Raw genomic sequence first — 20,181 nt, forward strand, 5'->3', positions numbered from 1 at the left:
TTTCTAGACAAGCTGTTATCACAAACTAGGTAGGTAACTCTTGAAATGTTCATACTATCCCAATAGAGTTGTCCTGAGGGCTAAAGATGATATAAATTAAGCATGGATCACATCGTCTGCCATTACAGTTAATCATCGTGAGTTGTTTAAAAAAAAACAAAAAAAACCCACAGCTTTATTGAGATGTAATTTACATATCATAAAGTCTACCCATTTTAAGTGTACAATTAATGAATTTTAGTATATTTACATTGATACAATTGCTGCCACAACCCCAGTGGATTAGATCTTTAAGTTTCTATAATTTAACTTTACTTGTCATTTAAAAGTAGGTAGACAAAAACTGTCACTGACCCCAAGATTTAAAGGAGATTCATTTTGTTACTCAGTTTGGTTTCTCACCTTCTCCTATTTGGCAACAGGCTAACTCAAGAAAGACAGGCTCACTTGCAAAAAAAAAAAAAAGAAAGAAAAAGACCATGTTGTTCACAGCCTCACTGCCCTTTTTACAATCTGGCAGTCTGACCAAGCCACAAAGTGACACTCGAGTTCTCACTTCAAGTCAGCATCACAAAGGGGAAGCAGGTTACAGCAGCCAAAGGATGGATTCCACCCTTCTGAAGAAGTTTTGAACAGCCTTTCAGATCTTGAGAGATGCCCCTTATTGAATAGCTTGCAACTTTGTGCCAGATGTTTTTACTCATTTAGTGCTGATAGTATTCCAATTTTCCAGATTGTAGGGGAAATAAAAACTGCGCCTCCACAGAAGGCAAAAGCCTCATTCCTTGGGACCCCAAGCTCATTAGTGACAGAGCAGGAATAAGTCACTTCACCATGAAGACAGTGAAAAGTAACACCCTCAGAATTCAAACCACTGGCCCAAGGTGAAACGCACGTGAGCGGCAGAGGCAGGCCAGAGCCCACGCGTGCCCACACAGAGCAGAGCTGCGAGGCTCAGGGACACCACACACGACCGGGCCAGCAGGCAGCAGCCCGTACTCACAGCATTCCTGCGCCGCCCTGATGCACAGCTCCTCTGCTGTGTACTCCCCGCTGCCCAGCCGGAGCGGCTCCCTATCGGACAGATAGAAGAGCACTTCCACTCCTGGTTCGGGGGCCTCCAGATTCACCTCCGTCTTCTTGGAGCTCCTCATTTTAGCACAGAAAGCCATGGCATTGCAGTCCTCTTTTATATTTAGATACTGTAGTGGAAGGAAAGCGAGACCACGTGGTCATTCTATGTGCTAGAAGGTCAAGTGGTAAAAGAGAATGCTGGGAAGGTAAGTAAGCATAAATACCTCTCAAGCAGGTAATTTCCTACTGCCCCTTCCCTCTCGGAAAATCAAATGCATCCGAACTTACGAGAGGTCAAACTATCCATTATAGTTATGAGGATAATCAATTGTACACTCTAATTCATTATGACCAGACCATATTCTCAAAAATCAGAATAATTTTAGACATGGCCTAGATTTATTTTCTCTATCTGCACACAAGTTGTAGTTGAAAAACGTGGCTCGTTCTGGAAGCGCTCACGTTAATGTTACTCATGCTGCCACCTCTACTGGAATCATCTCACTTCTGAGCCCACCTAGGGCACGAATCACATTGTCTTTTAACTTTGTCTATCTCCCACTAAACTGCAAGCTCAGGGAGGGCATGAACCGCGTCTTATCTATCTTCCTGTCTCCAGAGCCTAGCCCAGGGCTGGCTCACAGATAGTACACACCAAGTGACCACCAATTCATGTTCATGAGCCATATGGAAGGGTCTCGAAAATTACTGAACGGGGCCAAGTCCTCATCACTCCACTGGCAGGCAGGCAGATGGGCAGCACTGTGTGGCAGCAGAATGAGGGCTGGAAGCCTTGCTCTGAAGAGGCCAGAACCTGCTGGTGAGAAACTTGCAAAAGTCCTTCACCTGAGCCTCTAAAGGCAGGGCAACTAGGATCAAAGAGCCAGCCCCAGCAACTTAGCTTAGACAAGGCCAGGAAGGAAAAGGAACATCTTTCTTCCCCTCACTCCAACACCAGTGGCCTACAAACTAATTTCCCTGACACCAGGTTCCTAATTTCCTACTGCCTGCCAAGCCAACCTTCACTTAGCCCTCAAAGTAGTATCTCTGTAACACCTATCAGGTCCTCCAAAAGCCCCCATTAGTCTATAAGAGCAGTCTCAAACTCCTCACAGAGGTCCTCCATCAGCTGCCAGCTAGCCTCTCTGCCTCATCTTCCATCACTCCTAGCCTCTTACTTCATGCCTGAAACCTACAAAGTTGCCATTGTTCTGGTTACTCCTACTGCCCCCCCCCCCGCCCCACCCCATTCTGCTTTTCTCACCTTCCTGCCTTCGGTCATACTCATTTCTCTATCAGGAATACCTTCCCACCTCATCTTTTCATGAAAAACTGTAATTTTCTTTAGAACTCGGCTTGGACATCACCTCCTCCAGGAAATGCCTATGAACTTCCATCCCATCCCCTAAGTTAGATGCCCTCTCCCAAACTCACCTCACTGCACTAACCACACTGGATTATGACCATCTTATTCATGTGTCTGTCTTTCTCTCTCTCAATGGTTTATGCTGGGCGTTCCTTAAGAGTAAGGACTGTGTCATTCATCTTTTTCCCCAGTACCTAGCACAGAGCCTTACATTTAAAGGGTGCTTGCAGAATGGCCCAAGGAAGCTCCTCAAAACAAGTCACATAGCTCTCTTCACCAGATTCATGAGCTCGTTTATTAGCCGCCCTGGTAAAGGTGAGATACTTATAGGAGAGACATGAACCAGATAGGCCTCAATGCTACAAACTAAGAGGCACTCAATTTTACTTGTTTCACCTCCAAAATAAATCTGAAAACCAGATCAGGCTGAAAGACTAAGTTCATAACTTACCTTAAGGGTTCAGATCAACTGTCAAGCAAGAAAGTTTTTTTAAGTTTGTTTCTATATTTTGAGAGAGAGAGTGAGTAGGGGAGGGGGAGAAGGAGAGAAAATCTCTTTGTGCTATCAGTACAGAGCCTGATGTGGGGCTCGAACTCACAAACCGCGAGATCATAATCTGAGCTGAAATTAAGAGTTGAATGCTTAACTGACTGAACCACCCAGGCTCCCTGAGCAAGAAAGGTTTAAAACCCAACACTGAGCATCCAACTCCACCCTACAACGAGAAACAGAAACAGAAAACAAATAAGCTGCAGTCTGCTTTATAATGTAAGATACACCTTTGTCCTTGAGGCCTTATACAGGCATGGCATGGGAAGAATTGAGAGATGGTGTTACACGCTTTCACTCTAAGGAAATAATCAGGCAAGTATACGTGATTATATACGTATACGGTGGGGCACCATTTATAATAGGAAAAAAATACAAGTGACAATAGAAGGCTAACAAAATAAGAAATATCAACACAAAAGAATACTATGCAGCTGTTAAAAAGATGACATAAAGCTATGTGAATCAACACTGAAAAATATATATGACATATTACAAAGTGAAAAAAGGCATAATATGTATATCATGACCCTTTTGATCATGCCTATATGCACAATCTGGAAAAACATGTGATAAACTGCTAAAGTGGTGAATATCCAGGAAGGACTATAAGGGAGCTTTATCTTTTACTCTGGACTTCCTATACTTTTATACTCTTGAGATTTATTTTTAAACCAGCACATTCAACATTTGGAAATGAAAAAAAAAAATTAAACTACCAATACTGAAAAATGAAAGGATAGAAGTACAGGTTATCCTTACAAGTTCAAGATCAGTTTCATTATTCTTTTTAAAAGCTATTTTCCTTTTGGTCCTTTTTTAAAGATATGCAAAGGTACATACCTGCATTTATTCGGCTGTCCAATGTCCTCCAAAAGCTGACTGGATTTTCTTCTCTACTTTCCAAAGTCCGTTCAGAGCTGGGATAGAGACAAGGATAAATAAATAAATCAACTGCAGATGTAATTGCATCAGAGAATAAGAGGACATTCTTATTAAGGAAGCAGCCCAAACCATAAGTGGATAGGAAAAAGCATTTGGGAGGAAGAAGGGAAAAAAATTGATGAGGACACTGAGAGGACAGAGAGGCATCGTAGGGTATGAATATCAAAGAAGATATTATTTTTACCACTTCAACAGAGGAAGCCAGGGACTTTTGCTTCCTGGCATAGAGTGCCCGGTCCAATGCAAATGAAGACCATGTGCCTTTTCCGTCAACAACTTCTCCCCTGAGGCCGTGAAGAATAGTTCAGGACCCCCAAACTTATGCACTTTTATTTCCCATTTCCATTTCCTTTAGAATTACCCTCCTCCCAACCCGGTCTGCCCTTGGCCTCATTTAATGGTGATACATCATATGATATGGTGAAAGGGGGAGCACCGAGAAATAAATCCAGTGAAAAATGCTTTTAGTTCATCAAATGTTTTTTGAGCCATTCTTATTTGAAAACTTAGGTAGCAAAAAAGCCTCCTTCCAACCCCCTGACCTCACTTCACACTTACACTACATAAGAAAGCCAGTTTGATTCTCTAGAATTAAAGCACTGATCCTATCATCTTCATCACCAACCACCATCAACCGCCCAACACACACACAGAGTTCTGCATTGTTTTAACAACTTTCCGGGTGCCTCTCACAAATTCTCTTTAATAGTAGAATCTAATTATTTTTGCAAATCAGGAGCAACCACCCTTAGTGGTGTGAAAGTGGTTTCCAAGTTAATATAGATCACTGTCTGTTTTCTGTTGGTCATTTAATACACTTTATCAGAATTCTACTTTCCCAAGCATTACACGGCAGAAGTAGAAAGGGAGTGGGGTGACAGAAATGAGGCTACAGGCTAGCATTCCCACAGGATCCTACAATCGAAGGGGGGGATGGCACAAATGAAAACATACAAGCAATCTAAAACCAAAAGAGTGTGGGGTGCCTGGGTGGCTCAGTCGGTTGAGCATCTGACTTCGGCTCAGGTCATGATCTCACAGTCTGTGAGGTCAAGCCCCACATCGGGCTCTGTGCTGACAGCTCAGAGCCTGGAGCCTCCTTCAGATTCTGTGTCTCCTTCTCTCTCTGCCCCTACCCCCCTCCACTCTCTGTCTCTGTCTCTCTCTCAAAAATAAACAAACATTAAAAAAAATTCTTAAACCAGAAGAGTGTGTCACAATGTCACCTTCGGGAAGCCAGAGGATAGAAGTATGAATTTTGATATGACAACTTTGACTTGGCTATTTTTAATTTTTTTTTAATGTTTATTTATTTTTGAGACAGAGAGAGACAGAGCATGAATGGGGGAGGGGCAGAGAGAGAGGGAGACACAGAATTGGAAGCAGGCTCCAGGCTCTGGGCCATCAGCCCAGAGCCTGACACGGGGCTCTAACTCACGGACCGCCAGATCGTGACCTGAGCTGAAGTCGGACACTCAACCGACTGAGCCACCCAGGCGCCCCTTGACTTGGCTATTCTGACATGGACAACTTAATCAAGATTCAAAGAACAAACCATTATACTTTCAGCTTTTAAAAATCTAACGTAATCCATTGTTTTAATTATGAGAATAGATACCCCACCCCACATCAAAACAGCAATCTGCAATTAGCTACATGCTATAATGCCTTGCTTTGGCTCAGGAGCAGAGTTTCAAATGTCACATTTAGGAGATTCATTATTTCTGAGCAGTTCTTCATGCCTGAAACTGACCTACATCAGGAGGCCACAATAAAGAACTAGAGCAATATGGCCCCTGTTCACATGGAGCTTACAGTCTGTAGTGGAATCAAACAAAGATGCACATAAAGAGGGAATTACAAAGAGCTTAAAATGCCATGGCGGAAAAAGAGAGAGGTAAAATAAAAGGAATATCATCTAGCATGGGACTCAGGAGGGAATTAATATTGAGCTGAGATGTAATGGATATCTAGGGAGGTGGAGAGAAGGCAGTCTGGGTAAAGGACTGGCATATGCAAAGGCCTGGTAGAGGGAAGGAGCTAGTCTCATCTCTCCAGCTTCATAAATGGGGAAATCCCTCCAATATCCCTTTATACCTGGGCAAAGAACAGCCCTAGTTGGTTCATCAGCAGTATTTGCTAATAGCATGTGTGGGGCCTACCTGAGGTTTCCTGGAAGCATGCCATTATATGCTGCTGCCAAGGATGAATGAAAACCGATGGGCCCAGATGAGCCCTATGCTCTGGAGAATTAAGAAGCCTGCCCCAAAAGGAACATACTTTGAGCCTTTCAGATCAGGAAGAGACCTGTAGGTTCCAACAGACCCAATTTAACAAAGACTACAGCATAAAACCTTTCAGAATTCACAAAGGATTTTTAAGTGTACCATCAGATCACCTACTACTTGCATTCAGGAGTCACAGGGTTGCTCGGAGCCTCATGTAAGATTCGAGGGTCAGCCTAAAATTACTAACATTTTTCTAGGATTGGATTCTATGAAAACCCATAATAAAACAGAGTTTGGTTTTTCCAGTGTTCCTTCCCTACTGCAAGCCACACTATACTGAAGTCATAATACACCTAATTTTCAAACTGACCTCCCATATTATTGGATAGGACAATAAAATGGTATTGTGATGCTTAGCATAGAGATCAAACTCACAGGGAAAACAGAATCAGCAACAAAATTGCTAGACCATATGTATTTACTATGATATTTTTTTTTTAATTTTTTTTTTTAAACGTTTATTTATTTTTGAGACAGAGAGAGACAGAGCATGAATGGGGGAGGGTCACAGAGAGAGGGAGACACAGGATCTGAAGCAGGCTCCAGGCTCTGAGCTGTCAGCACAGAGCCCGACGCGGGGCTCGAACCCACGGACCGTGAGATCATGACCTGAGCCGAAGTCAGACGCTTAACCAACCGAGCCACCCAGGCGCCCCTTTACTATGATATTTTTATATGCTGATTCAATAACAACAGAATCTCAAAAAACTGACATCCTAATGATAAAAATGTAAAAACACCCATAAAGCACTTAAAAGACAGGATAGGCACCGTTCTAAGCACTTAAATCTAGGACTGCTGATCCACTTTGTATGAAATGACATCTGTTCTCATTCAGGATGAGAAGAGTCTTTTGTTGGTACAGAGTCTGTGTAAAGGCTTCATTCAGGTAGCATTTCTTTCCATATAAACCAAACAAAATGCTATTTATTTATTTAATTCAAGTTAGTTTACAGTGTAGTCTTGGCTTCAGGAATAGAGCCCAGTGATTCATCTCTTACATATGCTCATCCCGAAAAGTGCCTTCCTTAATGCCCATCATCCATCTAGCCAACACCACTCCCCACCCTTACCCCCCCTTTCAGCATCCCTCAGTTTGTTCTCTATTTATTTTAAGAACAGATAGGAAAAGAGCAAGATCAAGTTTATAAATACTACAGATAATTCCAGGCAATCAATTCAAGTTTTTCGTTACAAATACAAAAAGAAAATCTTAAATGCTCGAAACCTGACTGGTAAGAATCGCGCAACACCCTTTCAAAAGAATATGATTCACTGGGTTCCATTCCCAATGCAAATGAACACAAAAAAGCTCAGAAAATGGGAAGAATAAAAGTGAATAATCAAAAGCTCTTTGAGGACAGCACTGAATTCTTCCATACTAATTTACTTACAAAATTTCAAGTTTTTGAATAAAAAAAAAAACCTGCCTCTCTTTCTATGGTTAGAGGATTGCTTCTGTGGCTCGATCTTGTTAGATGCTACTTTACATTAAAAAAAGGGAGGGGGGATATTTTGTAGAATCTCACAGTTCTTTAGTTTATAAAAGTCTGATCCAAGTATAGCTGATGCTTCCTGAACGAGGAAAATGTAACAAAACAAGAGACAACTTGCGAGTCTGAACAGGGCCTAGCTGCAATAGAGGCATATCATAACTATTTTCTAAGATGCAAACTCCTAGAAATCTATGTCTGAAGATGCTGAAATCCTCTTAAATTGTCAAGGACACCCTTTAAAGTACAAGTATCTGTATAAAGGAAGAATATACAATTAAACTTTGAATAGTGAAGAGACATAAAAATAGACCATGTTAAAATTCACAAGTATGATCAGAATATGACTGCTTCTGGCCAAAGGCCACTGCCAGATTTATATGATAAAAATAGACTGGATGATAGTTAAAATCAATGACAAGAGTCAGAATACAAAACTTTGGGTAGGTAGCTGGTTATTTTTACTAAAGAAACCATCACACACACACACACACACACACACACACACACACACACACAGGGTTACTTTATGTCCATCTTAAAGGAATCAAAGCTTTTGATTTCTGAAGTAGAAAATAAAAAATGTTGATAAGTTAAAGTATGAACCTAGAAAAACTGAGAAGAAAAATATGTAATTTAGAAGTATTTCCTGAAATCAGCTGCTTAAGAAATTTTAAGACTAAAGTTTCTAGACCTTAAACTATTTCAGCAGGCACCTGCCTTAAGTTGGGCAATGAAACCTAACATCACAATACAAGCTCTACAAGCTCCAGGAGGGCAAGGATCATTGTCCCGTAAGCGCTGATCACCAGCACATATTAGGTGCTATTAGTTAAATACAGTTGAATCTTGAACAGCACAAGGGTCAGGGGTCTAAACTCCCGTGACATCAAAAATTAGTATATAACTTTTGACTCCATCCAAATTACCAATAACACAAATAGTTAACACATATTTTCCACATTATACATATTACATACTGTATTTCTATAATAAAGTAAACTAAAGAAAAGAAAATGTTATCAAGAAAATCATAAGGGAGAGCAAATACATTTACAGCACTGGACTTTTTATTTAAAAAAAGAAGTGTATAAGTGGATCCATGCAATTCAAGCTCCTGTCGTTCAAGGGTCAACTGCAGTTGTTACATGAAATGAAGGTAACAAAGTAACAACATTACTGAATCCATACACAACTAGCAAGTGTGATCCTGAACAAATCATTTTAACTAACTCTGAGCCTAGTTTCCTCATCTGCTTAACCTTAGAGGAAACATCCCGCCTAACAAATCAGAAAAATTTTTGAAAAAGTCTTCATCAGGGGCGCCTGGGTGGCTCAGTCGGTTGAGCGTCCGACTTCAGCTCAGGTCACGATCTGGCGGTCCGTGAGTTGGAGCCCCGCATTGGGCTCTGGGCTGATGGCTCGGAGCCTGGAGCCTGCTTCTGATTCTGTGTCTCCCTCTTTCTCTGCCCCTCCCCCATTCACGCTCTGTCTCTCTTTGTCTCAAAAATAAATAAACGTTAAGAAAAAATTAAAAAAAAAAAGTCTTCATCAAGCTCCTATAACAACACCTTTTTCAAGTGCAGTTGTTGATGTGAAAGTGCTCAGAAAGGTGTTAAGTGGTAAAACAGTGTAATGTAGGCTTTATGGCAAAGGACTCAAGTGAGTTGTGAGCTTGCGAGGACAACAGAATAAACAGGCATTCTGAACAAAAGCCTTATCATTAATCAAGTTCCATTTCACAAATCTAGCAAAGCCTTATCATTAATCAAGTTCCATTTCACAAATCTAGCAGAGCAGTTAGGAGAGTGAGCTGGATCATCCCTGAGTCCAAATCCTGCCTTCCTCACCTACTAGCTATTGTAACCTTAGGCAAGCTACTTAACATCCCTAAACCTCAATGTTCTCAGTTATGGCGGGAGGCAGGGAATGGCATGTGTCTCATAGAGCTGTTAAGGGTTATATAAGTTAATGCATATAAACTCTGCCTCAGGCAGAGTTTAGCAGGCAGCAAGCATTCATATTTTGGCCATAATTCCTGCTAAACTGATTACATATTGATGGAACACAGTTCCAGTCGAGGAGAGGGAACTCCAGTATACACTGAGCCTCTGCAACAACTCCTGCATCAATGGCACTTGCACTTAATTCTCATAAAAAGCAGGAGAGGTTTGAGGCCAGTCAGTGAGAGTGCCGAAAGTCAAACACAGGACTCCTGATTCCAAGGACCCTGCTCTTTCCACAGGGCGGCAGGGGGAATGACGGAGCCTGCTTTAAAATGCCCCCTATCACCAACACCATGGTCTTCTCTGGCTTTTCAGTATTTCTCACAGCTTAACATCCACCTGGGAGACTGAACTCATATGATCTAGGGCTTTCCCTCCAGAGACTGAAGAAATGGTCACTGAAAAAACCAGCCAAGTGCTCAGGCCTTGCTGCACCAAAGCCCACAGCTAAACACTGCTCCAGCACCACTACCTCAGGTATGGAGAGGAAAGTTCTGGTGGCTGCTAACTAGGGCCCAGCTCACACATGCACAGAACCTCCTTGAGGCCTAAGACACACACAGAGGCAGGGAGAGCATCTCTGCTTCCCTTCCAGAGTTCCCCACTAGGAACTCTGCACACACACACACAAGAACTTTGGAAGGGACTTGTATCGGGTGCACCCGGTACCCCCTGCCTTGCCGAGACCCAGAACAACTGTCTGATGAAAGCATCACAAGATACTGTGCAGAGCTGATGGATTCCAGCCAAAAGGACGACACAATATAAATACAAAACCTGCTATTTTTCCCTGTCAGCAAGTCAGAATGATGGCTTTTCTATATGCCATTCCTGCCACACAGAATAACTCACTTCTAACTATAGCATTTCCAGGAATACCCCAGAACCGTAAGTGCTGCTTCATTTACAATAAACTTCCAGGGATGATCAAACAATCAATGCCAACTCAATGGGTCAGGGCTCTCTGCACTGCTCCCAACGAGCCTGCTTTCCCTGAGAGACAATTTCTGATCAAAGTAAATACAGTACTTGGCCTAATTAACGTCAATAAGTATTTTCCTAAAAGCCACATAGTATCAAGATGCTTTGCTACTCTTTCTTCTTTTTCCACTAATACATCTATAATGTTATTAGAGAACACAGAATCTCGGGGTCAGGACTATGGTGGCAGAAGTGGACACTCCAAACATGGTGGGAAGAATGGCTTGTCTTCACCTTATGTGCTGTTCAACCACTCATTCCTAAAATACATATTAAGCACTTGTACCATCGCAATAAAACCTTGCATTTATACGGTACTTTATATTTTAAAATGGCTTTCACATCTATAACCACATTTGAGGCTCACAGCCCCTTTCGCAAATGAGAAGATTCAGCTTCAGACGTTCCCACATTCGAGAAGCCAGTGCATGGCCAGACAGGGCTCACACTCATTTCTCGGCCTCCAGCTTCACTGCCCTTTCTCACTGTGCCACATTTCCTTGGTCAAGGCATGGGGCTTTGGTGGAATCTAAAGAAGTACTAGGATTAAAATCTAAGCTCACCAAAACCTTGGTCTGTTAATAGCTGGCAAGAGAAAAAGACACCCGGGGACCTCAAGAAAGCAGATGTGGAGGGGATGCTGAGACACAGACAGTAGGAACAACAGGAGTCAAGAAGAGAGGGCTGTGAGGTAATCAGGGAGAGTGGAATCTGTTCCCAGCCTTGAGGAAGACAGAAGATTTTCAAAGATAGAAAGGAAGTATGCAGTTCTTCTGGAAAAGGACCAGGAGCAAGGAAAATCATGAGGGCGGGTGTATAAGAAGGAATATGCAGACCGGGAGGGGCAGATAGGAAGGAGGTAGACGCGTGGAAAGGTGGAGGAGGGTCCGTTTGAGGACAGTCTGTGTGCCAGCTTCCTCCCTCGGGCAACAAGAGAAACCCCCCAGAGAAGGAGGCCCTAGTTCCAGCCTAGTTCTGCCAGAACCTGCCTGGTCTTAAGCCTCTAAAGCTTTCTGAGCTCAAACAGTGTGTAATAAAAAAAAAAAAAAATACTACATGACCTCTGCGGTTCCTTAAAGAACAGAATGTTTGAAAGCATATTACGCCACACCCTAACACAGCTAATTTTTCATTGATTTGTATTTCCAAGATGACATGCTTCAACAACCTTTTGTTGATAATGGCATCTGACAAAGCTTGCAGGAAACCATAATTTAATGGAGTACACAGGAAACAAGAGTGAATCCCCCCACCCCTCGCTAATTTTACTAATTTATTTGTGTGTCACTGCGTATTAACCTACCCCTCTCTCTGTTATGTACTAAGCTCTTTCAGGGCAAAAAACCATCTAACATTTTCTCCTGTAATTCTTTAACCACTCAGCATTCTTGGATGCAAACAACAGAAACCAGTTCTGCTTACCTTAGGATAAAAATGAATTAAGAGAAAGATAAAAATGAATTAAGAGCACAGAGAAGTCTGATAAGGACACCATTCTAGGACAGCTACCACTGTTCATCAGACATTAGCACAACTGGACTCCTAGCTCTGCTGCTCTCTTCAATGATCTTAAGCTGCCCCTACGTGTCTGTACCATCCCCTTCAGATTCAACGTCCTGGAACACAGGGATCCAAGAGGTGAACTCAAGCCGCCCCTATGTGTCCGTACTGTCCCCTCCAGATTCAATATCCTGGGACACAGGGACCCAAGAGGTGAACCAAGTTCATCCAGTCATGTGTCTGCATTTCCTTCAACTTCGACAGCAACAACAGATGATCACTCTAGAAACAAAGAGAGTTCAGATGCTAGACAATCCCCCAAACAGCAAGTGTCCACTCCAGTCTATACTTCCAGTGAACTCAGCTAGGGGAAGTCAGGGGAGAAAAATAAAAAGAAATCTCAAGAAAAATGGTCCCATGCACCTCTCCCCAACCAAGAAACTAGAACCAATTTTTATGTTTAGTTTTGAAATAGTCTGCCAGCCAAGTCTGAAATGGCAGGCAGAGCTCCTCAGTGGACCATATTTGTACAATGAGTAGTGTACTTTGTCCTCATCAAGGCAGCAGACTTGATCACTAGGTCAACACTGCAGAGCACTAAGCCACCTCTCATTCAACTCCCTGGTCTGCCCCAGTTGAGTATCTAGAAGAGTTATACCTCACTATCTGATGTCCTAGGAACCTGTGCCAACAGCCATGCTTTCCAACATCTTTTCAAACCTTTTTGACCATGATGCATAGTAAAAAATATATTTTACAGTATATGTGTGTGTATGTGTGTGTGTGACAAAAAATTAGTTTCACAGAAGGATACCTTACTGTATGCAATTCATTCTATTTTCTATTCTATGCTATTTTCTTCATTTAATACATTTTTTAAATGCTAAACAAGACCCTCAAAATAAATTTCATAGTCCACTAATGAATAACAAACCAGTCTGAAAAACACTTGTTTAAAGGACTCAACAAGATTATCAATAAGAAAATTAAATAATAAAATTAATAATAATAATTAATAATAATAATAATAAGCTGTGAGATCATGACCTGAGCTGAAGTCAGATGCTTCACCAACTGAGCCACCCAGGTGCTCCATAAAATGTATTTTATATTCACTGCTTATATTCAATGTGTATACCTTCCTTCCCTAGCTGACATTAAAACACTGAAATGTATTTCTCTGAAATTCCTCTGACTACCAGAAGATCACTCCTCTTTTCCCACAGTGTGCAGCCTATGAAGTTTCAACCCAGACAGCTACACTGAGATCCACTGTGCAATCCACTCAGAGTCTTCCTTTCACAATAGTTTCTTCTCCCAGGAAGCTCTTCAGTCGGGTTACCTTCTAAATCTCCACAATGATGCCGGAGATTGAGAAAACACAGAAACTAAACCCACAGAGCACAGAAGATCCATGCTTTCAATTTTGCCAATAACCACTCTTCTTAAAACCCATGATTTATTCATAAACTCATAACTTATTCCCACAGTCCCCAGTTTCTAACTTCACAATCACAGTAAAGTGATGCCTTGCAGGAGCCTAAGGAATTCAAAATCCATTGTTTACTTCTCATCTGTGCAAAATTTTTCAATGTATTTCATGTTGATAACCATTGTGGATGGACAGAAGAATTCAGTGTATGGCCACCAATGGGAATTTCTGGGGAGGGGGAGCTAGGCAGGTTTTGCAGGTTTAGATGACAGATGGTATATTCCATGGATTAGGTTAGGACTCCTTTGTATCAACTTTAATTATAGTTTTCTACCAACAAACCGAAAAAGGTAAACAGATACAGCTCTCTTTCCTCAAGATAAATGCTCACTTCATACTTGGCACCTAAGAAGGCAGAACCTCGGTGAAGCACTTTTTTGCACTCCTGTCCCAAATACATCCACAGCATGATTCTAGACCCATAATTCTTTTATCAAAAAGCCCTTGCCTAACAGACAACAATTGAATTTAACCAAACTGTTATCCATCTCACTGCAAATTCAGTGGAATGCCTGGTCTTCATTCATTACATTTAATTTTCCTGCAGGAAAGGTGGAGGAGTAGTACATACTCCAGCTATGGAGCTTCTTTTGTCCCTCCTTTCAAGAGAATAAACATGTAGAAAGACAGGAGGGTAAGATAATACACTAAGACTACTGTAAATATTATGGTAGGATGCTGACGACTAATTAAACTAGAAAAATGTAAACGTTAACAACTAGGAGGAGTAACTCACTCCTAGACATCATTCATTAAGTTATTATAAACAAGCAAAATTCATCATGAAAAGCCTATGAACCAGAGCTCTGTGGGATGCAAAGAATGCAAGAAAAGATGCATCATCAAAGAAGAGCTAGCAACCCAAGACTGTGACAAGGAAATAACACATGATTGATTGCCAAACACAAGACACACCCAACCAAGGCAAAAGAGCATGTTCAGAGAAGGTGTGAGGTGGGAGCTGGTGTAGTTAGTCCAATCCGGAGGAGGGGGGAGGAGGAGGGGGGAGGAGGAGGGGGGAGGAGGAGGGGGGAGGAGGAAGAAGGAAGAAAGAGGAAGGAGGAAGGAGGAAGGAGGAAGGAGGAAGGAGGAAGGAGGAAGAAGACCTGAGTCAGAACATTGGCCCTGCCACTTAGTAGCTTGGTTCAGGTCACTTTTTAACTTTCTGTGATTGTTTCCTCATTTGTAAATAAGGATAATAGTAATTATTTCTCAGGATTGTTTTAAACTCGGTGAAAAATAATATATACAGGCCTAGTAGAACAGCTGGCTCACAGTAGTCATGTAATAGTATGACCATTATGGCAGAGGTGGGATTTGAACTGGGCCTTTAGGGATGGGGAAGCTGCAAACAGGAAGAGAATGGAAGCTGACTAAAGGGAACACTCCAAATAACAGAAACAAGAAGAAACAGCAGCAGAAGGAAAGGGGGAGTCCCCCTTTGGAGGGTAAAGAGAAGGTCTGTGTAAATCAAAAAGAAATGAGGAAAGAGAGAAAGCTGAGGTCAATTTACAGTGGACCACAAATGCCAACTAAAGTCTGGACTTTCCTCTGAGGAGACACTGCCCATGAATCCCCAGACTCAGATGAATTCCTCTGAAGCAAGAAAGTCCCCTGGTACATGAATGTGTGTTCTGTCAGGAGTGGGGTCTCAGACAGAAGAAGTGATGAAAAAAGGCATGGGGACACCTGAAGGTCACTGTGGAAAATAATATTGTTTTAAAATACTTTTATTATTATTATTTATTTTTTAGATAGAAAGTGCACACAAGCAGGGGAGAGGGGCAGAGAGAGAAAGAGAGAGAGAGAGAGAATATCCCAAGCAGGCTCCATGCTGTCAACACAGAGCCCAACATGGGGCTCGAACCCACAAACCATAAGATCATGACCCGAGTTGAAATCAAGAGTTCGACACTTACCCGACTGAGCCACCCAGGAGCCCCTAAAATACTTTGAATGAATCAACTAGTCTTTCATGGATAGACAGGCACTGGACACTGAGGTTCTCCATCCGTCTTCCCCCAGTGTGAACATCCAGGACCACAAAAACTGACAAAATAGCCCCAAATATTGCTACTGGTAAGAGCTAGTTTGAATATTCATTTGGGAGATCCATACTTTAACCTCACCTTACTAAACGCGCGCGCGCGCACACACACACACACACACACACACACACACACACACACACACACTTTAAAAAATAAAATGAGAAGCTAGAGGGTTTCTTCTGCGAATTACACTATGAATGAGTCAGAAAAAACTTTCCCATTGCTTGTGTCCTCACAGTTTAAGAGCCTGGCTGGGACATTTACTAACAGCACTGGGGGAATCAACATTCTGCTGTGGTGATTCATCCTCCTCTGCGAGTACAGTCCGAGGGAGGAGTTCGCAGGGCTACCCTCGGGAGTCACTCTGAATTATTTTTGTAACATCTTGTCCTTGGATAAAAGGAAACAGTCAGAAATAGGAGGTGGGGAGGTCATCTATTACTCAGTGGAGTTGTTTACACAGCCCTGTTTCCCTATTATCCAGAATTCAGTGTTTTGGATAAATGAAAGACATAAGGTACCCATGTTTCCAGAGAGCTATATATAGAATTCACAAAAATCATGTCGTATGGAAATTTATCTGCCTTTGATACTTCCCAGGCCTTAGGATTATGATTTTGACCAATTTTCATTTCATAAAACCATGCAGGGTGGAATAAGGCGGGAGATAATCCAGTTAGTGGAATTTGCACAAACAAGGTCCCTTGTACTATCATCCATTTAAACAGATAATCTTCCAGAGCTTGCATGAATGTTTTATCAGCTCACAGAACTCTCTGATGTGTGTCCAGCTAGGTGTTCCCTGAACACTGCTGATCTTGGCCAAAAGAACTGTGTATGTCCATGCACTATGACATCTGTACACATAGCTAATAAATAGCAGAGCTATAGCACAGACCAAGTCCTCAGATGCCACATGTCATGAATTGTACATTGCATGAAAATAAATATTACACTTTCTCCAAATGAATGCAAAAAAGCAAAGCTGGCCTAACTGTTCATAATCATTAAGTAATCAAAGTCAATACAAAATCAATACACACACAAATGATAAATACAATTATATACTTCTTATAGCTTACAAAGCATCTTCAATACATGGTTTCCATTAATCCTCATAATAATTTTAAATATCGTTCCTCTTATTTTTACTAATAAGCAAACTAAGGCCTAAAGATACTAAGTGACTCATGAAAGGTCTAAAGAAAAAATGACAAATGATCATGGTGAAAAGGTCACATTTCACCAATACTCAAAATAAAATAACAAGATGCCATTTTTTAATCCATCTGATCAGTAAAGGTTATGTAGTTTTTAAATGTAGATTCAAGCCTGAATTAAGTAGAGGTATAAATTACTGTCATGTTCAAACTATAAAAGTTATTTAGACTCATGTTAATAAAAATACACATTCAGTATACAGACCGATATACTGAAAAGCAAGAGTTCTTCTCCCTACTCCTCAGAGATAACCACTATTCTGCTTTTGGTGCAACCTTCCTTGAGGACAATTTGGCCCCATGTGTCAACTTGTATTTAAAAATCCTTGTGTTTGCGGGGCGCCTGGGTGGCTCAGTCGGTTAAGCAGCCGACTTCGGCTCAGGTCATGATCTCGCGGTCCGTGAGTTCAAGCCCCGCGTCAGGCTCTGTGCTGACAGCTCAGAGCCTGGAGCCTGTTTCAGATTCTGTATCTCCCTCTCTCTGACCCTCCCCTGTTCATGCTTTGTCTCTCTCTGTCTCAAAAATAAATAAACGTTAAAAAAAATTAAAAAAAATAAAAATACTTGTATTTGGTTTCAGCAACCCTGCAATACAGTAATAAAAAAAAAAAAAAAGCAGGTTACAAAGTAGCACGTAGAGGATGCCCCAGCTATGTTGCACAGACACATGCATATAATCCTAGAAAAAGAAAAAAAATGGAGAATGGGAAGGACACAGTAAGAAAAATTACCTGTGTTAACAGTGATTATTTTAGGTGCTTGTGGATTAGGGATTAGTTCGTCCTGCAACCCTTTTCAGATTTTCCAAGTGTTCTCTGATAACTATGTGTTACTACTCTAATGGGGGGGGGGGAGGGAGTAATTCCCCCAGGTTACACAGGGAGTTGAGGTTCAGACTGGGATTCAGGAGAGCTGATTCCTATTCCACTATTTAAGTCTTCATGTCAATATGTCATTCTGCCTGCTATAATCTTATTTATTTGTTTCTTTTTGCCTGCTGTAATTTTAAAACACTTCAGGAGTTACTAATGACTAAAAGCAATTAAGAGATGTGACAAGGCAAAATGCAATTATTTGCTAATGAGTGATAGAGATACTAAGTATTATGACTTCAGAGGAGGAAGAGACCATCCTAACAGAGAATGATTTCACAGGCTTTCTAAGCCAGAGATCTGGACAGGTAAAGAGAAGGGAGCTCCATTCAAGGTGAAGATAAAAGTGTGATCACAGGCAGCAGGCAGAATATCAGCAGGCCTGCTTCAGGGACAGGCAGCAGGAGACTTGCACGTATTCATGCAGAGAGGCAGGAGACAAGACGGTGGAGGTAGGCGGGGTTTAGACCGAGATGGGTGGGACAACAGTGTGGTGCACAGAGGACACTGGGAGTCACAGACGGCTCACATGTCCAACTGGTAAGCCCCAATCACTGTAACTGCTTTGTCTTCCTCCACTTCTCCCCATCATTCTGATTTCTTTCTCAAATTAGGGCAACAGTCTCCTGAAAAGTTCTCATCTTCCTTCTCATTTCCTCTATTCCTGTCTCCACAATGTAGCCAGTCAGATTTCTAAACTACAAATCTAAAAATCTTATGCTTTCTTCTTCCTACTCTCTTAGGAAAGATGGACTTCAAGGCTACTTGTGATCTAACCTTTCGTGGCTTAACACCATTTGTACCTGGACTCCAAATGTGCTGAGTTATGCAGGCAGCTTCCCTGACATGATCCATCTGCCAAGTCTAGGCATCACAGCATCCTGTGCTTACTTTTACAGCAGGCTTTATGATCCTGATTTGAAATTATCTACAGAACTGTGTCTTCTCCACTGTCCTTGAGCTCCCTGAGAGCAGGGACTGTAGCTGCTATCAAGCTATATGTAGCACCAAACAACAATGCTTAGGGTACAGCAGTCAATAATTGCTTGTGGAAGGAATGCTTAAACACTTCCTTTTTCAGGATGCCTTCCCTGACCATCCCCACTTCCCTCCAGAAGTACTCTCCCAGTCTATGTGAACACAGTATACCAGTTTGCATTTAAACTTTGTTTTATTTATTTAAGTAACCTTTACACCCAACATGATGCTCAAAACCCATGACCCCAAGATCAAGAGTCACATGCTATTCCAACTAAGCCAGCTAACCATCCCTACCACTTGGCATTTAAAAAATGTTTATAAAATAAATAAAATAAAATAAAATAAAATAAAATAAAATAAAATAAAATAAAATAAAATAAAATAAAAAATGTTTATAACATTAAATGTGCAGTTATATGCCTAACTGAATTGTGACAATTAAGCTTTGTATTCTTATATCTTCCCCCCACCACGGTACCCATGAAGGAGCCCACAGCTAATTCTTCTTTCTCATAAGGAAAAACATACTCTGAGATTTCTCAGTGTGCTGGAAGTTGCTTAAGATGGAAATAATATAATCAAATGTAGTATATCAAATCAATTCAATTAGGCCAGCAAGTGAAAAAACACAAGTTCATAGTAGGTATGAACCAAATGCTGATTTCTGTTATAGAAGAATTAGTGATAAACTGTGAAACAAAACTACAAAGTTTTAAAATATTCTCTTACTTATATTGCCCTGTGAAAGCATTTAAATATTTTTATTTATTGTTTTAAAGTGTACAATTCAAAGGTTTTTAGTATATTCATGAAGTTTTACAACCATCCCTAATACCTAATTCTAGAACATTTTCATCACCCCCAAAAACAACCCCATTCCCATTAGTGGCTACTCTCCACTCTCCCTATCACGTCCTCTGGCGATCATTAATCTGTCTATTCTGAACATTTCATATAAATGAAATCACACAATACATGATTTAATACTGTCTTACTTCACCTAACATATTTTTTCTTTTTTTTAATTTTTAATGTTTATTTATTTGAGAGAGAGAGAGAGAGAGAGAGAGAGCGCGCGCGCACGAGTAGGGGAGGGGGAGGAGCAGAGAGAAAAGGAGACAGAATCAGAAGTAGGCTCCAGGCTCCGAGCTGTCAGCACAGAGCCCAACACAGGGCTCAAACCCACGAGCTGCGAGATCATGACCTGAGCCGAAGTCGGGCGCTTAACCAACTGAGCCACCCAGATGCCCCACACCTAACATGTTTTCAAGGCTCATCCATGTTGTATCATGTACTAATACTTCATTTGTTTTTATGGCTGAATAATATTCCACTATGTGAAGGCATTTAAAAATTACAAAT

At 41.4% G+C, this 20,181-nt stretch overlaps 1 protein-coding gene across 1 annotated transcript in view; it reads right to left on the bottom strand.

Annotated features, from left to right (window-relative positions):
* JAK1 (Janus kinase 1) overlaps window positions 1-20,181 on the bottom strand; it is a 128,218-nt gene that overhangs the window by 45,668 nt on the left and 62,369 nt on the right. Inside the window, exons 2-3 of the mRNA XM_042997473.1 lie at window positions 3,834-3,910; window positions 1,004-1,202 (exon numbers count right to left, since the gene is read on the bottom strand). Of these exons, the coding sequence (XP_042853407.1) occupies window positions 1,004-1,202; window positions 3,834-3,839 (205 nt within the window). The 5' untranslated portion in view covers window positions 3,840-3,910. The remainder of the gene's footprint in view (window positions 1-1,003; window positions 1,203-3,833; window positions 3,911-20,181) is intronic.

The sequence above is a fragment of the Panthera tigris genome, chromosome C1 (assembly GCF_018350195.1).
Source record: "Panthera tigris isolate Pti1 chromosome C1, P.tigris_Pti1_mat1.1, whole genome shotgun sequence".
NCBI classification, from domain to species: Eukaryota; Metazoa; Chordata; class Mammalia; order Carnivora; family Felidae; genus Panthera; species Panthera tigris.